This window comes from Musca autumnalis, unplaced genomic scaffold, assembly GCF_047663935.1.
Source record: "Musca autumnalis isolate F117 unplaced genomic scaffold, ASM4766393v1 scaffold_30, whole genome shotgun sequence".
NCBI lineage: Eukaryota > Metazoa > Arthropoda > Insecta > Diptera > Muscidae > Musca > Musca autumnalis.
In genome coordinates this window covers 503,028-527,620 of record NW_027411867.1, presented here as the reverse complement: position 1 = coordinate 527,620, position 24,593 = coordinate 503,028, and the positions used below count along the sequence as shown (strand labels likewise).

Genomic DNA, 24,593 nt, shown 5'->3' with positions numbered 1-24,593 from the left:
TGAACAGAGGGAATTTGTTTAATTTTTCGGACATTTGGTTTATTTGTGTTTCCTTTTCCGCAAAATAAATCAGTTTTGAAATTTTAGCTATTGGTTCACCCTACACTTCGTGCAAAAATAAAAAATTCTATTGAATTTTTACAATTCTTTTTTCATTTTTGTGAATTATTCCAACAAATTTGTGGAAATTTGACTAATTTTTCGGAACAAAGAAATTCTCTACAATGCCGGTCACACCTTTAGATCTCTTTATCAGAGCATCGGGTGCTTTGATCAAATTCGATTCCCATTTCAACCAAATGCGGGATGATCAGTTAGACGAGTATGAATTGGAGTTCCGTAGCGCAGAAATTGACAAGCTATGGTCCAAGGTCCAAACAATGTTCGATACTTGTCTCGATTATTTAATGTCGTCGGTAGACCCAGGAAAAGATATCATCAATTCGATAGATAGTAAGTACGAAGTGTGTCATCAGAATTACATTACTTGTAGGTCAACTATGAATCGCAAAATGGGCAAAATTCTTCAATCCTCCAAATCTTCACCTCACACCTCAATAAATAGTTCGGACTTCTCGTCATCAGAATTTCAGGGCGACCATCCAAATAACTTGAGCACTTAGACACAGGCGTCGCGGGAAATCGGTACTCAGGTGGATCATCCAGCCCCTTCATTAGTTCAAAACAGTTTTCAAACTCGAGAATCATTCTTTTCACCTAATCCGGACAGTGTACATAATCTAGTACTTCCTCCCTGCGATATAGAATCCTTTCATGGTGATTTTTTGTCGTGGCCAACTTTCCGAGACCTTTTCACCGCGGTATATATAAATAATTCTGGTCTTAGTGACATTGAGAGACTCTGTCATTTAATTAGAAAGACAGACGGCGAGGCTAAAGAAATTGTTCCCAAGTTCCCACTAACTCACCGTTGCTTCGTCTTAGCATGGACAGCTCTCAAAATCGGTTTGACAATAAACGGGTTATTGTCAATAGTCACTTGAAGCTTCTTTTTGATCTTCCATATATCGATCTTGAGACTAGTTCAGGGTTGAAAACCTTTCAGAGGGGTATTAACAGTTGTTTGTCCGCAATGGCAGTGTACGATATCACCACAGCATATTGGGATCCAACCTTAGTCTTCATGTGTATTCAGCGTTTACCGCGAATAACTGTCACTCTATGGGAACAGAGTGTTAGAGGCAAATCGGCTTTGTCTTCTTGGGAAGACTTGGATTCATTTATTTCTGAAAGAATTCAGACTCATGACTGTTTGCGTGATATCAAAGGCCCTGAACCCAATAAAAAGCCTTCTTCGAAAGAATTTAAATCACCAATAAATCGGACTCTAGAAAATTAAATTCTCCTTCCAAGTAAACTTGCATTCTATGTCCTACGGAAATTCATTCTTTGCGATCTTGTCCAAAGTTTAAACAATTGTCTTTTGACCAAAAATCTTCAACGGTGAAGAAACAAGGCAGTTGTTGGAATTGTCTTTCACGGGGTCATACAATTAAAACTTGTACTAGCGCCCATAATTGCAATATGTGTCGTGGAAAACACCACACCCTCCTCCACCGCTCTACTAATTCACCTTTCATCAAATCATCAAACTCTACACCTTCTTCTTCCCGTCATTCTGTAGTTCACCACAATGGAACATAGCTTCCATCTCCACTGGTGCCAATCCAACTATAGCAAATCAACAAGTTTTCCATACATCACAGAATCGTAGTCTTCTTCTGGGCAGTGCACAGTGCGAAATATGAGCACTTTAGTGGAACTTTACTAATAACTTTTAATGTAATGGACGTATGTTACCAAAATTTTGCAAACATGTTTCTTATGTATGTGGGCAGCATGGGGCTCAATATAGACCCGCGGTTTCCAGTAGCCCCCATATAACGGTGTCGCTACTTTTTACGTATAAAATGCATTTTTCAATCGATTTTGCTGCAAATTTATATATCGTGGTTTTAGTGGATAGAAAACTTCTCGACAAAATATTATCACGATAGCATCGCGATTTCCAATATCCCCCCATCGAAATATTTTGAATGTTTAACATTTTCCATTTATAAGCACAACTTGACATTTTATGTTCTCAGTAGCAGAAAACATCCAAACAAATATTATCCACATATATCCCCGACTTGCTATTGCCCCCAAATAATAGGTCCCCCCAATTTAAGGTATATTTTAGGTGTTAGATTATTATTGCCAACTAGGTTAGTTTATTTTATATTTTGTATACAGTGAATAGAAAATCATGACATATTACTAAGAATCGCAAATAATCGCAGCTAATTTTTTATTTTCCAATAGAGGAAGTTCCCACCTTTCAAATGATATAAACTTTAGTACGCTGGTCCACGCTGGGTATAAAGAAATCTCCCAAAGAACATATATATTTTTTCTCAAGAATTTAGTAAAAAGCAATTTTTCTGCGGACGAATAACACAAAAACTAAATCATATTTTGCAATTCTGTAAACACCAAAATATTACAAGTTCCTCCAAAATACAACAAGAACGAAAAGTCATAGCCTACTGGATTACCATTTGTTACTATCGCATTATTAACTTAAGTAAATCGATGTGCTATTTATAAATAAAAATAACAATGAATAAAAAGCTCAACTTTTACGTTCATTTCTGGTTGTTTCGCGGGGAAAAATGAAAAAATAAGTATGAGGTATTTATGGTGGGATACTTCCCTAATGATTTTCATATGAATATCATGATTTGAACGTTCTTCAAAATTTGAGTAAAGTTCCACTAAAGTGCTCATATTTCGCACTGTGCAGTGTTCGGAAACAAACAGTACCTTATCATAAGTTATCGTACATGTACACAAACACTAAAAAAATTATAAAGTTTAATATATAAAGTTTATTTTACCAGTAGGTCACTGTTGGTGCAAATGTGCGAGATTATTACCAACGAATTTGGAAAATTTAATTTTTAATTTAAGATTAAAACAAAATTTAGTTCAATAATGTTAAGTTTTTTACTGTTTAAAATATCATTAAGGCAATAAAATCAGAAATCGGCCAGAAATAACAACAACAAAAACTGTATGTACTTGATTTCTTGGCCTTGGTCTAAATGTTTGCAAATCAGTTAAAGTGCAATAAAATCGTGAATATTCCCACGATTTGTTTGCAATTAAGAATTTTTATGGTGTTCTTGGTATATAGAAATGTAGAGTCTATAACTTTTCGTCACAAAATAATTTAGGAAATCAATAATAGACTACAAACCAGAATAAAATGTTGGTTTTGTAATTGAAAACGATTTTGGAATATGTGCGTTACGTGAAAAAGTCAGAAAAGCATTATCACGAAGGGATAGGAAAAACCACTGCTCTCTCCGTAAAATATAGGGAAACGAATTTTCTACAGAGAAGATTTCAAGCCCTTTAAAGTACTTTGATGACGTTATATTTTCTAATGAGACGAACATTATCTTACAACCCTGGAAAATAAAAATGTAATACATACTGAAAACTTCGGAGAACTGTAAGTTATGGTATTGGCATAGACAAATGAATTGTATAGACAAAAGATTACTCAAGCTGTGTGCTGTCAACAGACTCAAACCAAAATACTGAATATTTTTCGAAGGCGATTTTTGAGAAAAATGGCAAGATTTTCTTTTACAATTTTATCCGAGGATGTAGATTCCGTCAAACTTTATAGAATTGTATTTATTGTAGTTTTAATTGAGTTATTCTGTCAACAAACTTGATGTTAAGAACATTGTTTAGAGCATTCCTTTGTCTATATGTACATTTAATTTGTCTATGGCAAAGGGTTGTATATGAAGAAATGACTTTAGGCAAAATAAGTTTTCTAAGGTTTATTTGAAGATCTTCTACAACTTATTTAACGAAAACGTCAAAATTGTGGTTTTTGGAACCTGAAAATCAAAAAAGTAAATACAATATAAAATCTACCAAGAAAAGACATTCTAGACGTAAATCTTATTTACAAAAACTTTATGGATTCACCTGAGGAAAAAGCTGGAAAAAGACCCTCCAGTAATATGCGAAACTTAATAAAGATCAATGGGAAAAATACCAATAAAATATGACATGTCGAAATGTGTTTTTTCATATCGTGTAAAGTACCCTTACCTATGCATATAACTTACATTTAAAATTAGTGTTCAGTGAAAAACAAATTTGTGTTTTGAATGCTGGTTAATGAATGACTATAATATATTTGATTTCTAAGACGATCCGAAATCAAATTCGTTCGAATTACTACCAAACGCCTTTCGGTGTAGAAAAACAAACAACAAACAAAAATAAGTCATATATAAACAAAACGTAACTCAGGTAGCAGTATGAACACATTTGTATTCGTATCGTCTTAACGAAACTGTTCATAAATCTCAGGTGGCAATAGCAATATTAAGCATCACAAGTAGTGCAATTGAAAAACGATTGAAGACCAGACTATAAACCGGATTATGGCGGTCTTAAACTCGAGTTGTTTCCGTGCCTTATGAAGGGTTTGATTTTTATTTGTTTTGCAAGATGACCCACGGTGATATATAAAGCTGGGGAAGTTGGTGTTTTAATAAAAAAAATGTGCTTTTTTCTTTTGTGTTGTGGTGAATCTATGTTAACGTTATGTAATGGTGAAATTTCCAAAAATTTTGCACGTTTTTACGTTCATTAGTAGTATCGATAATTGTCGGTAAAATTAAAATGCTTATAATTTCGATAACACTATGATACAAATGAGGACAAAATTTTTTTGCAGGATTTCTGATGCACAAATTCGGTTTTGTGGGAGTTCATAGAAGACGAAAATACCTTTGCTTTGTTTGGGTCACTTCGGGTTTCGATTTCATAGCGGTAAATGTAGTGAAAAATGGGCTTTCTTGGATTTTCAAATTTAAACGGACATTACTTCATTTTTCCACAACCGATTTGCACTGTTTTTCATTATAAAGGGGAGAGTAATGCCTTTCGAACAAGCCATAGATTTTTAAAATCGGTTAACAATTGCCTAAGTAATAGTGGTTTAAGTGTGACAAAAACGCATTAAAAAACAGTAAAACGTTTTTCCTTGTGCTTTAGGCTGCGTAAACGACACCTGACACCTGTTAACAAGTAGGAAATTTAGTTGGCTTTCTAAAATGGGAAAAACCAACGAAATCGGTTGAAAAATGAATGCGTTATGGCATTTTTTGTGTTTCAACTTTTTGGTTTTTTTCATATTTTCCATTATAAAAGATGGGTATCTTAGCATGTATGATTCTAATTGTGATTATCCTGCTTAACAATTACGCACAAGGTATCAATGTTTTATAAAGGAAAATATGAAAAAATACCAAAAAGTTAAAACACAAAAAATGTCATAACGCATTCATTTTTCAACCGATTTCGTTGGTTTTTCCCATTTTAGAAAGCCAACTAAATTTCCTACTTGCTAACTGTAAATAATTGTACTGTTAGGTGTTATTTACGCTGCCTAGAGCAAAAGGAAAAACCTTTTACTCTTTTTAAATACGTTTTTGTCACTCTTAAACCACTATTAATTAGCCATTTGTTAACCAATTTTAATAATCTATGGCTTGTTCGAAAGGCATTACTCTCCCCTTTATAATGAAAATCAGTGTGTGCAAATCGGTTGTGGAAAAAAGAAGTAATGTCCGTTTAAAGTTGAAAATTCAAGAAAGCCCATTTGTCACTACATTTACCGTTATAAAATGAAAAACCGAAGTGACCCAAAGAAACCAAAGGTATTTTCGTCTTCTGTGGACTCCCACAAAACCGAATTTATGCATTAGAACCCCTGCAAATTTTCACTGTAGCACAGTGTAATTAACGAATTTTTTTCGGTAAGTTAACGAAGAATAAAAAGTAGTCGCTAGCCTCTAGCGAAACAAACAGTGATGTCAACTTTTCTTTATGTTTTTAGTCATAATTTTGCTATTTAACAGTAAAAATGAGTTATAGCAAAAATGAGTTACAGAATCCCACTACAGGTTTGTGTACCCTCAAATTACTCGACTTCGAAAATAATTAATACAGTTTTCTAAAAAATGAATTTATATTTTGTATATGTTTTTCAAAATAGTCAGGCTTAATCCCATAGTCGTTGTTTTAATATTTTATTAAAACAACTTTAATTTATTAGTGGGAAAAATAAGGGGTAATAGTACGTTTATATATAAGCGGATTTAACAAACCCACTGGGTTTCAAATGTCAATTCCTTTACGTATACGTCAAGTAAATCCTAATTAAGTAGGTTAACCCTGCAAATGGCTATACTATAAACATGGCCTAAGGCAGGGAATACTATAGTTTCAGATCTCGCCACAGATCTTCATCAGTTCCCTTATTTCTTGTTTTTCAACAAGAAACTTTTTTTTTAGGTAGTGCCAAGAAATTCTCGATCAGAGTGTTTCTTTGCGCACGTATCTATTTGAGCTAGCAATTGACGCTTGGGTATAAAAAGTTTCTTGTTGAAAAACAAGAAATAAGGGAACTGATGAAGATCTGTGGCGAGATTTGAAACTATAGTATTCCCTGCCTTACCCTTGGTAAACATCGCCAATTTTTCCCACTAATAAATTAAAGTTGTTTTAATAAAATATTAAAACAACGACTATGGGATTAAGCCTGACTATTTTGAAAAACAAAATAGAAGTCGTCATCCCAAACAAAAAAACGCCAACCCTCCTAATTTTGTATATGATTAAATTCTTAATAATACTGCACAAATATAAACAAAAATACATCATAAGACCTCTGCCCCCTATTAACTATTTGACAATATGTCTGTCCGTGTACTCGTTAATTTTTAATAATTAGTACAAATGTTTCGAATTTTGATAGTTTCGAAACATTTGTAGTTTGATATGAAGGACATAGGTTACTAATTTTTACAGTAAACACAAAAGTTCCACTTATATTAGTTGGTAGTGCCAAGCTCAATATTTACCACATAGACACGCGGTTTCCTGTAGGGTTAATGTAGCGGTAGCGTCCATTTTTACGTTATAGACTCATTCAATCAATTTTGCTGCAAATTAAGTATAGTACACATTGAGAAGCAAAACTGACAGTCATCGAGGTCTATTTCGTGAATATCAAAGCCTAAGTGAAAAATTTCTTTTGTAATATCTAAATAATACCGTTGTTTAAGTTAAATAGTTTATTTGTATTATTAGTTTCATTTACAACGGCCAATCTGTTGTGGTCTACATTATCGTTAAAATCTGCAAGCTCCTTATTGTTACACCCTTGTAACATTTACATCGCAGATTTTAACGATAATTCTTTCGTTGAGTTGTTTGACATTTCTCCACCTCTCATCATCTACACTTTTTTCATCGGATCGTTGAACGCTATCGAAGCTTTATTGTAAGCATCTGCAAGATCGTTGCAAATTACAGGTAATATCGTTACCAAAAACCCTCTTTTATTTATTCAATAAATAAAGCTCATTTGACTTCTAGTCAAATATCATCAATACGAAAATACTGCCTTTTATTTTTCTCCTTTTTTTTCTTTTATTTACATTGACATAAACATTTGGTCACTTCGAGCCGCGATTGAGTCGGTGTTGTTGTTGGTACCATTTCTAATTGGTTTGCTTGTTTCCCTTCACAGCAAACAACACATCAAAAGTCCATCCTACAGTCCATCCATCCATATCTCCATCCATCAATCCATTTTTCACCCATAATCTCATCAACAAAACAGGTACGTAAAGTGTTTTAAGTGAGAATATCGAAAAATAAAAGTGGAAAATAACAACAATTCTTTGTGTCGTGATCGCTGTTTGGCCGTCTTACAACGCGTCGCGCATCCCCCCTCCCGTATCAATCGATTTTTCGTGTGCCTTTACCACTATTACATAGTTACAAGTGAAAAAGAAAAAAAGTTCCAAACAAACAAAAAGGGATAAGTGACATTTATTTTTTTTTTTGTTATTTTTTATCGCAAAAATATTTAATTTTTTCCTATTAATTGTGGTGGAATAGTGCTCAAAATTAAATATAAATAATTGTTAATAAGTGCTTTAAAATTATTTCAAAAAGAACCACAAATTTTGATACATTAATTGTGGCAGAATTGCATTTTTTTATTCCCCACATAATTTGCATAAAAATCCCTTTACGTTTGTTTGGTTATTAGCAAGTGAACAGCATACATTCGTTTATACGTACATACGCTAATAAACATACATACGTACACTCATATCGTTGAGTCAGTCGGTCGGTCAGTCGCTTGGTCGTTTGCCTGTTTGCTTGCTAGTTGATACACACACACTGTATACCCCCATACCAGCTGTGCGGTGTTTTTTTCCTCTCTTTTTTCTTTTTCGTTAAGTAGTGGTATCCCAGCAAACATTTTTTGGGAAAACATATTTAGTACACGCAAATAAAATAATTTAATATATTGAAATATTTTTTGGTAAATATTTTTGATCGTGATACGGGAGTGTTTTTCGAATATTTTTGGAAATTAAAAAATCGTGAACACCCTACACTCGGTCAATTCGACTTTTTCATAAATAAAGTGATTTTTTGACCGTTTTGTAAAAAAATCAATTATTTTTATTAAAATTTTCGAGTATTTTAATTTTGATTTAATTTGCTTTTGTGGTTTTTGGTCCACATTCACCCTACAATCGGTAGTAGTGAGCCTAATTGAGGTATTTTCGAAATTAAATCATAAAATCTCGGTATTTTCGGTTGAAAATAATAATTTTTTTGTTAATATTTTGAATTTTTGTACGGTTTCGGTACGTGAAATTACGGTTTTTTCAATTTTGAGAAGAAAATATTTGAATTTTTTGAAATACTTATATATATTTTTGATTTTTTACATTTATTTTTGATACTTTATATACGATTTTCGACCTTTTAGATATATATTTTTGATTTCTATTCGATTTCTTTTGATTTTTATTCGATTTTTTGAGTTTTTCTTGAAATTTTCTGAATTTTTTGGTGTTTTTTAACTTTTTTTGCCGAAACTTTGTACATTTTTTGATATTTTCTGCATTCCTTTGGTGGAATTTCTGAAAGCTCGTGTGTTCAGATACTAATTGAGTATTTCTAAACTACTTTCTTGTGAAAATTGTTTCCTGTTTTTGGGATTTTAATTGATTTTCGGGTATTTTCGTGACACTTTAGTGAGTTTTGAAGTTGATTTTTGGAAATTCAGTACGAATTTCAAAATATTTTTGGCAGTTTAGCGATTATGTGCTTCTTTCGCTTTTGAACTTTCTTTTGAGTGATTTTTTCGGACTTTAGTTGAATTTTTTTTTGATAATTCAAAATGTCAGTCACTCCACTGTATCTTTTTATCAGAGCATCGGACGCTATAGTAACATTCGAGTCTCATTACAGTGCTCTTAAGCCTGAAGAGATAGACGAATATGGGTTAGAAGTCCGTAAAGAAGAAATTCAGAAGTTATGGGTAAAGACACAGGAGATGTTTGAAAAGTGTCTTAATTTTGTGATGTCTTCCGGTGATACGAAAAAGGAGGATATTGAATCGGTTGACAGTAAGTATGATGTAGCTTATCAGACTTACTTGAGATGTTTGTCCGCTATACGAAGTCAGTTAGGTAAACTTAAAAGGTCGCATAGACATTCGTTGAACTCGACAATGAACGATTCGGTTGCCTCTTTAGCGCAGCAATCGGTTGCTAGTCCACTTGAAGCGAGAGGTAATCTTAGTACTTCTACTCAGGCTTCACGTGAAGTGGGAACCCAAGTTGATCCTCCTAATACTTTCTCTTTTAGGAGTCTTGTTTTAGATGATCTTCCCACAGATAGCGGTCATAATCTCGCGCTTCCACCTTGTGATGTGGAAGTCTTTGAGGGCGACTTTCATTCTTGGCCCACGTTCCGCGACTTATTCACAGCCATTTATATTAAATCTTCTCGGCTTCGTGATGTCGAACGGTTGTGCTATTTGGTTCGCAAGACTAGTGGAGAGGCTCGTGAGATAGTTTCCAAATTTCCATTAACTAATAGTAGTTTCGTTCTTGCATGGAAATCTTTAAAGGATACTTATGACAATCCTCGTGTTATAGTACACAATCAATTAAAAATCCTTTTCTCTCTGCCGGTTCTTGATAGTGAAACTTGCTCGAATTTAAAATCGTTACAGCGTGGCATAAATGGATGCTTGTCGGCAATGTCCATTTATGATATTTCGACTGATAATTGGGATCCGATCATAGTTTTTATGTGCCTACAAAGGCTTCCTAAGTTTACACAAACCTTGTGGGAGCAAAGTGTGAAAAATAAATCTTCCTTGTCTTCGTGGAAAGATTTAGATGCGTTTTTGTCGGAGCGGATCCAAACGCTCATGTGTCTTCACGACATGCGCGGAAATGACGGAAAGCGCACAATTAAAAAAGTGCAATCGCATTATGTTAATGCAGAGTCCTCGGCATCCTCTCAACCTTCTCGCATTTCTAGCGATTCTAAACAATCAAGAAAATCTGGTTGTGTGCTTTGTCCAAATAAAGGTCATCGCTTGTTTGAATGACCGCGCTCCAAAATCAGTCCTCTACGGAACGGTATAAAATAGTTAAACGGTTCCAATTGTGTGTGAATTGTCTACGTAGAGGACATGGAGTAAAAAAGTGTGATAGTAGTCGTCGTTGTTCCAAATGCAATCAACCTCATCACACCTTATTACATCGCCTAGATACCCAATCAAATACATCGGCTCCGGGTAATACAGTCGCTACAAATAATAGGGCGGTCAATCCCTCTGCCTCATCTGAGCAACCTTTACCATCCACATCGGCTGGGTGTGTTCCTCGTCAGTCCTTTCATGTAGCACAAAACAAATCGGTTTTGTTAGGAACAGCCATGGTTAATATTGTTCATCATGGTGTTTCCTATTCGGCTAGGGCGCTTATAGATCCTGCATCTGAGTCATCATTCTTGTCTGAGCGACTTCAGAATCGTTTAAAACTTCCGGTGCATTCCACTACTGCTTCTATTTCGGGTGTGAATTGTACTGTATCGGCCACTTCTCGAAAAATTTGTTCGTTGAAAATTGGAAGTCCTCTCGATAGCCGTCTTATTTTGGAGACGACGGCGTTGGTTTTGCCTTTGATTTCGGGAAATATTCCCTCGTTTACTGTCAGCTCGGATTTAAGAGCACAACTACCTGATTTGCGGCTTGCTGATGTAAACTTATTTGACCCTCGGCCCGTAGATCTTTTACTAGGTGCTGATCTCTATCCGAAGATCTTATTAGATGGTTGTCGACCCATTCTTTCTGGTACTTTGCTGGCCCAAAATTCGGTGTTTGGTTGGTTAGTTACCGGTCCTGTCCCTACGACCGAGGTTCGAACATTCGCGACTAAAATTGACGTGATAGAAGAAGACAGCATTAATAAAACTCTTTTGCGTTTTTGGGAGCTAGAGGAACCTCCAAAGCGAAATATAATGTCTCCTTCTGACCGTTTTTGCGAAGATAACTATATAAAAACTACGCGTAGAATGTCGAACGGTAGATATATAGTAACACTGCCAATTAAACCTGACATAGATCCTACGGAATTTTTGGGTAGGTCGCGAGAAACCGTTTTAAAGCAATACCTTAGAAATGAATCGTCTTTATTGAGAAAATCGGACGTTAAGGTTGTATATGACGCGGTCCTACAAGAATATTTAGATCTTGACCACATGAGGTTAGTATCCCCCAGTTCCTCTACTGATGCTTTATCTTCTTATTTGCCTCACCATCCCGTCATAAACCCTGATAAACAGACCACTAAACTTCGGGTAGTCTTTAACGCTTCCTTCAAAACATCTAGCGGGAATAGTCTGAACGACTTGCTTTATGTCGGACCCACTTTGCAGCTTGATTTAGTCTTGCTGATTCTGCGGTGGCGTGTTTTTAAATATGTTTTCAATTCGGACATTACCCAGATGTATAGGCAGATTCGAGTCGATCCAAAACATGCTTCGCTTCAGAGAATTCTCTTCCGTGATTCCCCCACGAAACCGGTCCAAGACTATGAATTACATACGGTGACTTTCGGTGTAAATTGTGCACCATATTTAGCAATTCGAACGCTATTAAAACTGGCAAAAGACACCGAGACCGATTTCCCACTCGCAGCGCACATTTTGCGCAAATGTATGTACGTTGACGACGTGTTGGCGGGAACACATGACCTGGAGACAGCTTTAACTGCTAGGGATCAATTAGTTTCCGCGCTTTCTTCAGCGAAATTCGAACTTCGGAAGTGGACAGCGAACAATAGATCGATTCTCGAAGGAATTTCTCCTGATCATTTGCTAGATGAGAAAATATTGTCCTTTGTAGAATCTAGTGGATCTAAGCCGTTAGGAATAAGGTGGAATGCACAGTTGGACACATTTTACTTTGAGGTTGCTCCAATCGCGAAAAAGGCTTCGTATACTAAACGGGAAGTTCTTTCAGCCATAGCAAAATTGTTTGATCCTGTGGGCTGGTTAGGACCAGTTATTGTCGTTGCTAAAATGGTTATGCAAAAGGTGTGGTTGGACAATATTGGTTGGGATGACTCCCTTTCGTCAGCCACAGATGCCGATTGGCGCAAATTTGTAGATTCCTACACGGATGTTAATTCGGTTAGGATTCCCAGATGGGTTCAGTATACTCCTGATTGTTCGGCTGAACTCCATGTTTTTTCCGATGCCTCGGAAAAAGCATACGCGGGGGTAATTTATATTAGAATTGAGTCCCCTAGTGGAGATATTTTCGTCCATTTACTATCGTGTAAAACTAGGGTGGCCCCCATAAAATCAATTTCTCTGCCACGTTTAGAACTCTGTGGTGCTGTTTTGGCTTCTGAGCTTCTAAAAACGATAGTTCGGGAAATTGATATTGAGTTTCGTCAGGTTTATTGTTGGACGGACTCAACTATAGTCCTCTCCTGGTTACGAAAAACTCCTTCGACTTGGACTACATTTGTAGCTGACCGCGTTTGTCGTATCCAAGAAAACGTTGGTAATCACAATTGGTACCACGTTAAATCTGAGGATAATCCCGCTGATTTGGGAAGTCGCGGTCTTGCTCCTTCTGATCTAGCCAATTCCTCTCTTTGGTGGCATGGGCCACATTGGCTTAGGGATCAAAAATCTAAATGGTCAATTCGTGATCTGTCGGCACTTGAAACCGATACTGAAAAGCGTTCGGTAAAAAGTCATGCCTCTTTCATTACGGGCTCTGAGGACTTTCTTGCTAGGTTCTCTTGTTTGGGTAGAGCTCTTCGTGTTGTCTCGTATATATTTAGATTCTTCAATCGTACTCATCCAAGACATAGAAGTAATTTTGTTTACACCGACACCACTATTGCTTCGTCGGAAATCAATTTCGCCCTTACTAGATTGATAATTTTCGCACAAAAAATGTACTATGCGGACGAATATAAGGATTTATTAGAAAGAAATCCGCTTAATAGTAAGAGTCCTTTGGTTCCTCTTAACCCCTACTTGGATGATTATGGCATAATTCGTATGAATGGAAGATTAGTTAACTCACCTACTCTTGCGTATACGGAAAGGCATCCGATAATACTGCCCTATCATTGTCGCTTTGTAAAGCTTTTAGTGGAATTTGTCCACAAGATTTCCGTTCATGGAGGAAATCAATTAATGTTGAGGATTCTTAGAATTGAATATTGGGTTCCTCGATTGAAAAGTCTGATTCGTTCGGTGATTAATCGGTGCAGAGTTTGCATATTAGAAAAGAAGCGCTCTAGAAGTCAAGTTATGGCTGCGCTTCCACCAGAACGAACCGAGATTAATAGGCCTTTTACTACAACTGGTGTAGATTTCGCTGGGCCTTTCGATGTAAAATCCTTTACGGGTCGTGCCTGTAAAATTACCAAAGGGTACGTTTGCGTTTTCGTGTGCTTCTCGACGAAAGCGATTCATTTGGAAGCAGTGTCAGATTTATCGACTGCAAACTTTCTAGCAGCATTTCATCGATTTGTTTCTCGTCGTGGTTGTCCTCGGTCCGTATTTTCGGACAATGGTACGAATTTTGTCGGGGCTTCCAGGGAAATAGAAAGAGATTTTAGGTCGTTTCTTCGAGAATGCTCAGGAACTGTTTCCTCTAATTATGCAGTTCAAGGCCTATCGTGGCAATTTATTCCAGCTGGAGCTCCACACATGGGTGGGCTCTGGGAAGCTGGAGTAAAAAGTTTTAAATTGCATTTTCGAAAACAGGCTCGAAATCTCCGCTACACTTTCGAAGAGTTAGCTACGGTTTTAGCGAGAATCGAAGCTTGTCTGAATTCTCGACCGCTTTGTCCTATGTCAGATAGTTCTACTGACATCGTTGCCTTGACTCCAGGACACTTCTTGATCGGTGCCCCTTTGCTCGCTCCTCCAGAACCCCTAGTCACTGAACAGCCTTTGTCTATCGTGAACAGGTTTAGAAAAGTTCAGGCTTTGGTTCATCAATTTTGTTTGAGATGGAAGAAGGAATACTTAAAATGTCTTCACATGCGGTATAAATGGAAATTTCCGCAACGTGACCTTCAAAAAGATGATATCGTCGTGATTAGGCACGAAACTCTTCCTCCAACGTCGTGGAAACTAGGTAGGGTCGAAAACGTATTTCCCGGCCCCGATGGCCATGTTCGCGTCGCCGACATTCGCATAGAGAATACCGTTGTAAGGCGGCCTATAACTAAATTGGTCGTTTTGACCGAATAAATCTCGATCTCTTTAACCTAGTTTTCTCTCTATAGTAATATGGAAAAGATGTCATTCTTTGCTGATGGACTTAGGGACTACGATGAATTGATGGCGGAAATTGATCAAGCCACGGGCCTCTCTGATGCCGTTTCTGCTGCTACGGGTTCCTCCGCCACAGCCTCCACTGCCACCATCGAGTCTGCTCCCCTAGAACCGGAGGCTATGGACACATCGGCGAATGATGCCGCTTCTAATTCTCCGAGTCCGACTGTCGTTCCTTTGCTTACTATACCCCCAACCACTCAATCGCCAAAGACCTCTCCTGTCACTGAAGCACCACCATCCACTAATTCCTACAACTATTTTAGGTGCAAGTTGTGTGATGGAAGGCATCCACTTCGCTTCTGCGAAAAATTTTTGAAGTACCCCTTGGAGAAACGACACAGGGTGGTCATTTCGCACGGCCATTGTACCCGCTGTCTGGCACGCAGTCACTTGGCAAAGGATTGTCGTAGCAAAAGCAGTTGCCGCATTTGCAACGACAAACACCACACCCTTCTCCACGATGGTCCGCAGACCACGCGAACTCAGACAGAGTCTCGTCCTGCTAACAAGCATCGTCCGACTAAAAAGTCCAAGGTCCGTCCGCAGCACAAGTCCGATTCTCGTCCGTCCGAAATGGTCAGCCAATCGACAAGCTCAAATGCGGTAGCATTGGGCAGTCTCCCATTAGTGGGTGTGGTATCTCTTTCCCCCAGTGTTGTTGTCCGCTTGTCCACCCCCACTGAAAGCATCCTAGTCCGCGCGATCATTGATCAGTGTGCCAGACAGAGCCAGGTGTGTACGTCATTGGTGCGTGATTTGCGACTGCCCTGCTCTCAAATAGATGGTATTGCTTATAGTCGTTTCACCATCACCTCAACGTACGATCCAGCACAATCAGTGACAGTGACAGCTAGAGTGAACGACTTGGCGCATGTGTCTACGCCAGCTGAAGCGATTCCGGAGAAGGTTAAGGAGTCCTACATTGGGTTGCCCCTCGCCGATCCACATTTTTATATAGTTGGTCGTGTGGTTTTGGTGTTGGGTCCAGAGCTCTATACGAAGGTGATGACGAGTCGTGTCCAAGTCTTCCCCGGTTTGCCGATGGCCCAGTACTCAATTTTTGGTTGGGTACTCTCTGGGGTCTACACTAACTAAAGGTTCCCTAATGATCCTTTAGCGCTGGGTCCCTAATGGCCCGGCCCATGAGTGGTCCCTAATGACCATAAATTTCGCGGGGTCCCTAATGGCCCCATCGTTTAGTCTTAAGTACAAAATATGGTCCCTAATGGCCATATTCACCGCGGGGTCCCTAATGGCCCGGGGTCCCTAATGGTCCCATCGTTTAGTCTATAAGTGTTTTTTGAAAAAATGAGATTAAAAACAAGAGATAAAAAAAAACAAAACAAAAATTAATTTGATGAAAAAAAAAATTTTAAATAATTTGTATTATTTTTGTTTCAACATCCCTACGATGTTGAAAGGTGGGCGCCAAATGTTTAAGTTAAATAGTTTATTTGTATTATTAGTTTCATTTACAACGGCCAATCTGTTGTGGTCTACATTATCGTTAAAATCTGCAAGCTCCTTATTGTTACACCCTTGTAACATTTACATCGCAGATTTTAACGATAATTCTTTCGTTGAGTTGTTTGACATTTCCCCACCTCTCATCATCTACACTTTTTTCATCGGATCGTTGAACGCTATCGAAGCTTTATTGTAAGCATCTGCAAGATCGTTGCAAATTACAGGTAATATCGTTACCAAAAACCCTCTTTTATTTATTCAATAAATAAAGCTCATTTGACTTCTAGTCAAATATCATCAATACGAAAATACTGCCTTTTATTTTTCTCCTTTTTTTTCTTTTATTTACATTGACGTAAACACCGTATATATTGTATTTTATTGTACTCCCCTTTAAGCGGGGCGCACACGATCAGTTTTGACTGTCAGTTTTGCTCAAGTAATCGGTTGCTTGCCAGTGTGGCCGTTCATTTTTGTCAGTCATCATAAAATATTTTGCGGTTGTTGGATAGTTTGATATTTATCGATATTTCCGAAAAATCGACAGTCAAAACTGATCGTGTGTACCCCGCTTTAGAATATAGGATTTTCGGAATATGTACAAAATATTTTCAATACACGTTGGTATAGCCCTCATTTAACCATACCGGCCGTTAGGATACATTTTCCTACGTATTTTGTTGTAATTTGGCATTTGTTGTTCTTTATAGATAGAAAACCTCTGTGCTAAATATTAGCAACATAGGTTTAGGTTTTGAAGTATTTTAAAGTTTAAAGACAAAACTTTCAATCGACTTTGGTCCATCATCATACCATCAATTTTATACAGAATGTCTTACATAAAGTTCAGGTTGTTACTGCATTTTAATTTTAACCGTTTCATTTGCGAGAGGATTCTTAGTATCACAGAAATCAGGTGGATCATCCAGCCCCTTCATTAGTTCAAAACAGTTTTCAAACTCGAGAATCATTCTTTTCACCTAATCCGGACAGTGTACATAATCTAGTACTTCCTCCCTGCGATATAGAATCCTTTCATGGTGATTTTTTGTCGTGGCCAACTTTCCGAGACCTTTTCACCGCGGTATATATAAATAATTCTGGTCTTAGTGACATTGAGAGACTCTGTCATTTAATTAGAAAGACAGACGGCGAGGCTAAAGAAATTGTTCCCAAGTTCCCACTAACTCACCGTTGCTTCGTCTTAGCATGGACAGCTCTCAAAATCGGTTTGACAATAAACGGGTTATTGTCAATAGTGACTTGAAGCTTCTTTTTGATCTTCCATATATCGATCCTGAGACTAGTTCAGGGTTGAAAACCTTTCAGAGGGGTATTAACAGTTGTTTGTCCGCAATGGCAGTGTACGATATCACCACAGCATATTGGGATCCAACCTTAGTCTTCATGTGTATTCAGCGTTTACCGCGAATAACTGTCACTCTATGGGAACAGAGTGTTAGAGGCAAATCGGCTTTGTCTTCTTGGGAAGACTTGGATTCATTTATTTCTGAAAGAATTCAGACTCATGACTGTTTGCGTGATATCAAAGGCCCTGAACCCAATAAAAAGCCTTCTTCGAAAGAATTTAAATCACCAATAAATCGGACTCTAGAAAATTAAATTCTCCTTCCAAGTAAACTTGCATTCTATGTCCTACGGAAATTCATTCTTTGCGATCTTGTCCAAAGTTTAAACAATTGTCTTTTGACCAAAAATCTTCAACGGTGAAGAAACAAGGCAGTTGTTGGAATTGTCTTTCACGGGGTCATACAATTAAAACTTGTACTAGCGCCCATAATTGCAATATGTGTCGTGGAAAACACCACACCCTCCTCCACCGCTCTACTAATTCACCTTTCATCAAATCATCAAACTCTACACCTTCTTCTTCCCGTCATTCTGTAGTTCACCACAATGGAACATAGCTTCCATCTCCACTGGTGCCAATCCAACTATAGCAAATCAACAAGTTTTCCATACATCACAGAATCGTAGTCTTCTTCTGGGCAGTGCACAGTGCGAAATATGAGCACTTTAGTGGAACTTTACTAATAACTTTTAATGTAATGGACGTATGTTACCAAAATTTTGCAAACATGTTTCTTATGTATGTGGGCAGCATGGGGCTCAATATGGGCCAGATAGACCCGCGGTTTCCAGTAGCCCCCATATAACGGTGTCGCTACTTTTTACGTATAAAATGCATTTTTCAATCGATTTTGCTGCAAATTTATATATCGTGGTTTTAGTGGATAGAAAACTTCTCGACAAAATATTATCACGATAGCATCGCGATTTCCAATATCCCCCCATCGAAATATTTTGAATGTTTAACATTTTCCATTTATAAGCACAACTTGACATTTTATGTTCTCAGTAGCAGAAAACATCCAAACAAATATTATCCACATATATCCCCGACTTGCTATTGCAACCAAATAATAGGTCCCCCCAATTTAAGGTATATTTTAGGTGTTAGATTATTATTGCCAACTAGGTTAGTTTATTTTATATTTTGTATACAGTGAATAGAAAATCATGACATATTACTAAGAATCGCAAATAATCGCAGCTAATTTTTTATTTTCCAATAGAGGAAGTTCCCACCTTTCAAATGATATAATCTTTAGTTCGCTGGTCCACGCTGGGTATAAAGAAATCTCCCAAAGAACATATATATTTTTTCTCAAGAATTTAGTAAAAAGCAATTTTTCTGCGGACGAATATCACAAAAACTAAATCATATTTTGCAATTCTGTAAACACCAAAAAATTACAATTTCCTACAAAATACAACAAGAACGAAAAGTCATAGCCTACTGGATTACCATTTGTTACTATCGCATTATTAACTTAAGTAAATCGATGTGCTATTTATAAATAAAAATAACAATGAATAAAAAGCTCAACTTTTACGTTCATTTCTGGTTGTTTCGCGGGGAAAATTGAAAAAATAAGTATGAGGTATTTATGGTGGGATACTTCCCTATGGATTTTCATATGAATATCATGATTTGAACGTACTTCAAAATTTGAGTAAAGTTCCACTAAAGTGCTCATATTTCGCACTGTGCAGTGTTCGGAAACAAACAGTACCTTATCATAAGTTACCGTACATGTACACAAACACTAAAAAAATTATAAAGTTTAATATATAAAGTTTATTTTACCAGTAGGTCACTGTTGGTGCAAATGTGCGAGATTATTACCAACGAATTTGGAAAATTTAATTTTTAATTTAAGATTAAAACAAAATTTAGTTCAATAATGTTAAGTTTTTTACTGTTTAAAATATCATTAAGGCAATAAAATCAGAAATCGGCCAGAAATAACAACAACAAAAACTGTATGTACTTGATTTCTTGGCCTTGGTCTAAATGTTTGCAAATCAGTTAAAGTGCAATAAAATCGTGAATATTCCCACGATTTGTTTGCAATTAAGAATTTTTATGGTGTTCTTGGTATATAGAAATGTAGAGTCTATAACTTTTCGTCACAAAATAATTTAGGAAATCAATAATAGACTACAAACCAGAATAAAATGTTGGTTTTGTAATTGAAAACGATTTTGGAATATGTGCGTTACGTGAAAAAGTCAGAAAAGCATTATCACGAAGGGATAGGAAAAACCACTGCTCTCTCCGTAAAATATAGGGAAACGAATTTTCTACAGAGAAGATTTCAAGCCCTTTAAAGTACTTTGATGACGTTATATTTTCTAATGAGACGAACATTATGTTGTATTATTACGAGGGGACCCAAAAAGTATGGCGCAACCATCTTACAACCCTGGAAAATAAAAATGTAATACATACTGAAAACTTCGGAGAACTATAAGTTATGGTATTGGCATAGACAAACGAATTGTATAGACAAAAGATTACTCAAGCTGTGTGCTGTCAACAGACTCAAACCAAAATACTGAATATTTTTCGAAGGCGATTTTTGAGAAAAATGGCAAGATTTTCTTTTACAATTTTATCCGAGGATGTAGATTCCGTCAAACTTTATAGAATTGTATTTATTGTAGTTTTAATTGAGTTGTTCTGTCAACAAACTCGATGTTAAGAACATTGTTTAGAGCATTCCTTTGTCTATATGTACATTTAATTTGTCTATGGGAAAGGGTTGTATATGAAGAAATGGCTTTAGGCAAAATAAGTTTTCTAAGGTTTATTTGAAGATCTTCTACAACTTATTTAACGAAAACGTCAAAATTGTGGTTTTTGGAACCTGAAAATCAAAAAAGTAAATACAATATAAAATCTACCAAGAAAAGACATTCTATACGTAAATCTTATTTACAAAAACTTTATGGATTCACCTGAGGAAAAAGCTGGAAAAAGACCCTCCAGTAATATGCGAAACTTAATAAAGATCAATGGGAAAAATACCAATAAAATATGACATGTCGAAATGTGTTTTTTCATATCGTGTAAAGTACCCTTACCTATGCATATAACTTACATTTAAAATTAGTGTTCAGTGAAAAACAAATTTGTGTTTTGAATGATGGTTAATGAATGACTATAATATATTTGATTTCTAAGACGATCCGAAATCAAATTCGTTCGAATTACTACCAAACGCCTTTCGGTGTAGAAAAACAAACAACAAACAAAAATAAGTCATATATAAACAAAACGTAACTCAGGTAGCAGTATGAACACATTTGTATTCGTATCGTCTTAACGAAACTGTTCATAAATCTCAGGTGGCAATAGCAATATTAAGCATCACAAGTAGTGCAATTGCAAAACGATTGAAGACCAGACTATAAACCGGATTATGGCGGTCTTAAACTCGAGTTGTTTCCGTGCCTTATGAAGGGTTTGATTTTTATTTGTTTTGCAAGATGACCCACGGTGATATATAAAGCTGGGGAAGTTGGTGTTTTAATAAAAAAAATGTGCTTTTTTCTTTTGTGTTGTGGTGAATCTATGTTAACGTTATGCAATGGTGAAATTTCCAAAAATTTTGCACGTTTTTACGTTCATTAGTAGTATCGATAATTGTCGGTAAAATTAAAATGCTTATAATTTCGATAACACTATGATATAAATGAGGACAAAATTTTTTTGCAGGATTTCTGATGCACAAATTCGGTTTTGTGGGAGTTCATAGAAGACGAAAATACCTTTGCTTTCTTTGGGTCACTTCGGGTTTCGATTTCATAGCGGTAAATGTAGTGAAAAATGGGCTTTCTTGGATTTTCAAATTTAAACGGACATTACTTCATTTTTCCACAACCGATTTGCACACACTGTTTTTCATTATAAAGGGCAGAGTAATGCCTTTCGAACAAGCCATAGATTTTTAAAATCGGTTAACAATTGGCTAAGTAATAGTGGTTTAAGTGTGACAAAAACGCATTAAAAAACAGTAAAACGTTTTTCCTTGTGCTTTAGGCTGCGTAAACGACACCTAACAGTACAATTATTTACCGTTAACAAGTAGGAAATTTAGTTGGCTTTCTAAAATGGGAAAAACCAACGAAATCGGTTGAAAAATGAATGCGTTATGGCATTTTTTGTGTTTCAACTTTTTGGTTTTTTTCATTTTTTCCATTATAAAAGATGGGTATCTTAGCATGTATGATTCTAATTGTGATTATCCTGCTTAACAATTACGCACAAGGTATCAATGTTTTATAAAGGAAAATATGAAAAAATACCAAAAAGTTAAAACACAAAAAATGTCATAACGCATTCATTTTTCAACCGATTTTGTTGGTTTTTCCCATTTTAGAAAGCCAACTAAATTTCCTACTTGCTAACTGTAAATAATTGTACTGTTAGGTGTTATTTACGCTGCCTAGAGCAAAAGGAAAAACCTTTTACTCTTTTTAAATACGTTTTTGTCACTCTTAAACCACTATTAATTAGCCATTTGTTAACCAATTTTAATAATCTATGGCTTGTTCGAAAGGCATTACTCTCCCCTTTATAATGAAAATCAGTGTGTGCAAATCGGTTGTGGAAAAAAGAAGTAATGTCCGTTTAAAGTTGAAAATTCAAGAAAGCCCATTTGTCACTACATTTACCGTTATAAAATGAACAAGTAAGAACGGCGTAAGTTCGGCCGGGCCGAACTTGTTATACCCTCCACCATAAGTTGTATTGAAGTAAAATGGAATAATTAGTTTCCTTTCGTGTATGAAAAAGACTTCGGTAAAACAATGTGAGGCACCATTTTATGGGGGCTATTTCAAAACGTCGATCTATACCGAAAAACTTCTGACGGAAAGTTTTTAGGCTCAAAGAAGACTAAATACCAAAATTCCTATATTTCGGTAAGAGAATGTGGCTAAAACTTAAAATATACCGAAAATCAAGAAGTACGCTTCTATGGGGATATAGGAAGACGTGAACCTATACTTATAATACTCTTCTGGAATATTTTATAACTCTTGGAAGACGAAATAACGAATTTCAGCCATTTCGTTTGGATATTGACGTCACAATCTTCAGTTTTACGAAAATCGGGAGGTACCGTTCTATGGGAGCTATATCGAAACGTGGACCTATACCGACGAATTTTAGTCAGAAATGGGGCAATATGAAAGCGTGGACCTGGACAGACATATTTCTGGCGAACAGTTTTATATCACATTGAAAACTAATTACCAAATTTCAGCCATTTTGTGGAATATTGAAGACACAACCTTCAAAATACGAAAAATCGGGAGGTACCTTTCCATGCGGGCTATATGAAGGCGTGGACCTATACCTATACCGACAAATTTAAAGGGGAAGTTTGAGTACCCCCATCGAAGTCTAAATACCAAATTTCAGCCATTTCGGTGGAATATTGAGGCCACAACGTTCAAAATACCGAAAATCGGGAGGTACCGTTCTATGGGGGCTATATGAAGGCATGGACCGATATCGACAAAGTTATGGGGAAAAGTTTTATACCGCCAACGTAGACTAAGTACCAAATTTCAACCATTTCGGTGTGATAATGAAGCTAAAACCTTCAAAATACCGAAAATCGGGAGGTACCGTTCTATGGGGGCTATATGAAGGTGTGGACCGATACCGGCAATATTCCGGGGGAAAGTTTTATATCCCTAAAGAAGACTACGTACCAAATTTCAGCCATTTTGGTAGGATAATGAAGCTAAAACCTTCAATATACCGAAAATCGGGAGTTACCGTTCTATGGGGGCTATATGAAGGTGTGGACCGATACCAACAATATTCTGGGGGAAAGTTTTATATCCCTAAAGAAGACTACGTACCAAATTTCAGCCATTTTGGTAGGATAATGAAGCTAAAACCTTAAAAATACCGAAAATCGGAAGGTACCGTTCTATGGGGGCTATATGAAGGTGTGGACCGATACCGACAAAATTCTGGGGAAAAGTTCAATACCCCTAAGGAAGACTACGTACCAAATTTCAGCCATTTTGGTAGGGAAATGAAGCTAAAACCGTAAAAATACCGAAAATCGGGAGGTACCGTTCTATGGGGGCTATATCAAAACGTGGACCCATTTTCAATACCGACCATCCTGCAAGCAATAAAAACTTCTGTACCAAATTTGGACTCTCTATCTTTAAAATTGCGAGCTGTATCTTGATTTCAACAGACAGACAGACGGACGGACGGACGGACGGACAGACGGACAGGGTCAAATCGACATAGAATTTTATGCTGATCAATAATATATATACTTTATAGGGTCTCCGACGAATATTTCGATGTGTTACAAACGGAATGACAAATTTAATTATACCCTCCATATGGTGGAGGGTATAATCCATATGGTGGAGGGTATAAAAACCGAAGTGACCCAAAGAAACCAAAGGTATTTTCGTCTTCTGTGGACTCCCACAAAACCGAATTTATGCATTAGAACCCCTGCAAATTTTCACTGTAGCACAGTGTAATTAACGAATTTTTTTCGGTAAGTTAACGAAGAATAAAAAGTAGTCGCTAGCCTCTAGCGACACAAACAGTGATGTCAACTTTTCTTTATGTTTTTAGTCATAATTTTGCTATTTAACAGTAAAAATGAGTTACAGAATCCCACTACAGGTTTGTGTACCTTCAAATTACTCGACTTCGAAAATAATTAATACAGTTTTCTAAAAAATGAATTTATATTTTGTATATGTTTTTCAAAATAGTCAGGCTTAATCCCATAGTCTTTGTTTTAATATTTTATTAAAACAACTTTAATTTGTTAATGGGAAAAATTGGCGATGTTTACCAAGGTGTAAGGCAGGGAATACTATAGTTTCAGATCTCGTCACAGATCTTCATCAGTTCCCTTATTTCTTGTTCTTCAACAAGAAACTTTTTATACCCAAGTGTC

At 36.5% G+C, this 24,593-nt stretch overlaps 2 protein-coding genes across 2 annotated transcripts; both read left to right on the top strand.

The window, feature by feature from the left end:
- Window positions 1–224: 224 nt before the first annotated feature.
- Window positions 225–14,194, top strand: LOC141400501 (uncharacterized). The gene is made up of 3 exons (XM_073979704.1): window positions 225–453; window positions 10,697–12,711; window positions 14,123–14,194. Exons 1-3 carry the CDS (start codon window positions 225–227, stop codon window positions 14,192–14,194), a joined length of 2,316 nt encoding a protein of 771 aa, XP_073835805.1.
- Window positions 7,428–16,477, top strand: LOC141400504 (uncharacterized). Its single transcript, XM_073979706.1, has 2 exons — window positions 7,428–7,726; window positions 14,751–16,477. Exon 2 carries the CDS (start codon window positions 14,755–14,757, stop codon window positions 15,895–15,897), a length of 1,143 nt encoding a protein of 380 aa, XP_073835807.1. The 5' UTR covers window positions 7,428–7,726; window positions 14,751–14,754; the 3' UTR covers window positions 15,898–16,477.
- Window positions 16,478–24,593: the final 8,116 nt, after the last annotated feature.

What these genes read in the sequence shown, in the direction of transcription:
- LOC141400501 (XM_073979704.1), top strand. Translation starts at nt 225, where the DNA reads ATGCCGGTCACACCTTTAGATCTCTTTATCAGAGCATCGGGTGCTTTG. An exon ending in TATCATCAATTCGATAGATA is followed by an intron (nt 454 to 10,696) that starts GTAAGTACGAAG and finishes TACATCGCCTAG; the next exon opens with ATACCCAATCAAATACATCG. An exon ending in CGGAAAAAGCATACGCGGGG is followed by an intron (nt 12,712 to 14,122) that starts GTAATTTATATT and finishes CTAATTATGCAG; the next exon opens with TTCAAGGCCTATCGTGGCAA.
- LOC141400504 (XM_073979706.1), top strand. Translation starts at nt 14,755, where the DNA reads ATGGAAAAGATGTCATTCTTTGCTGATGGACTTAGGGACTACGATGAA.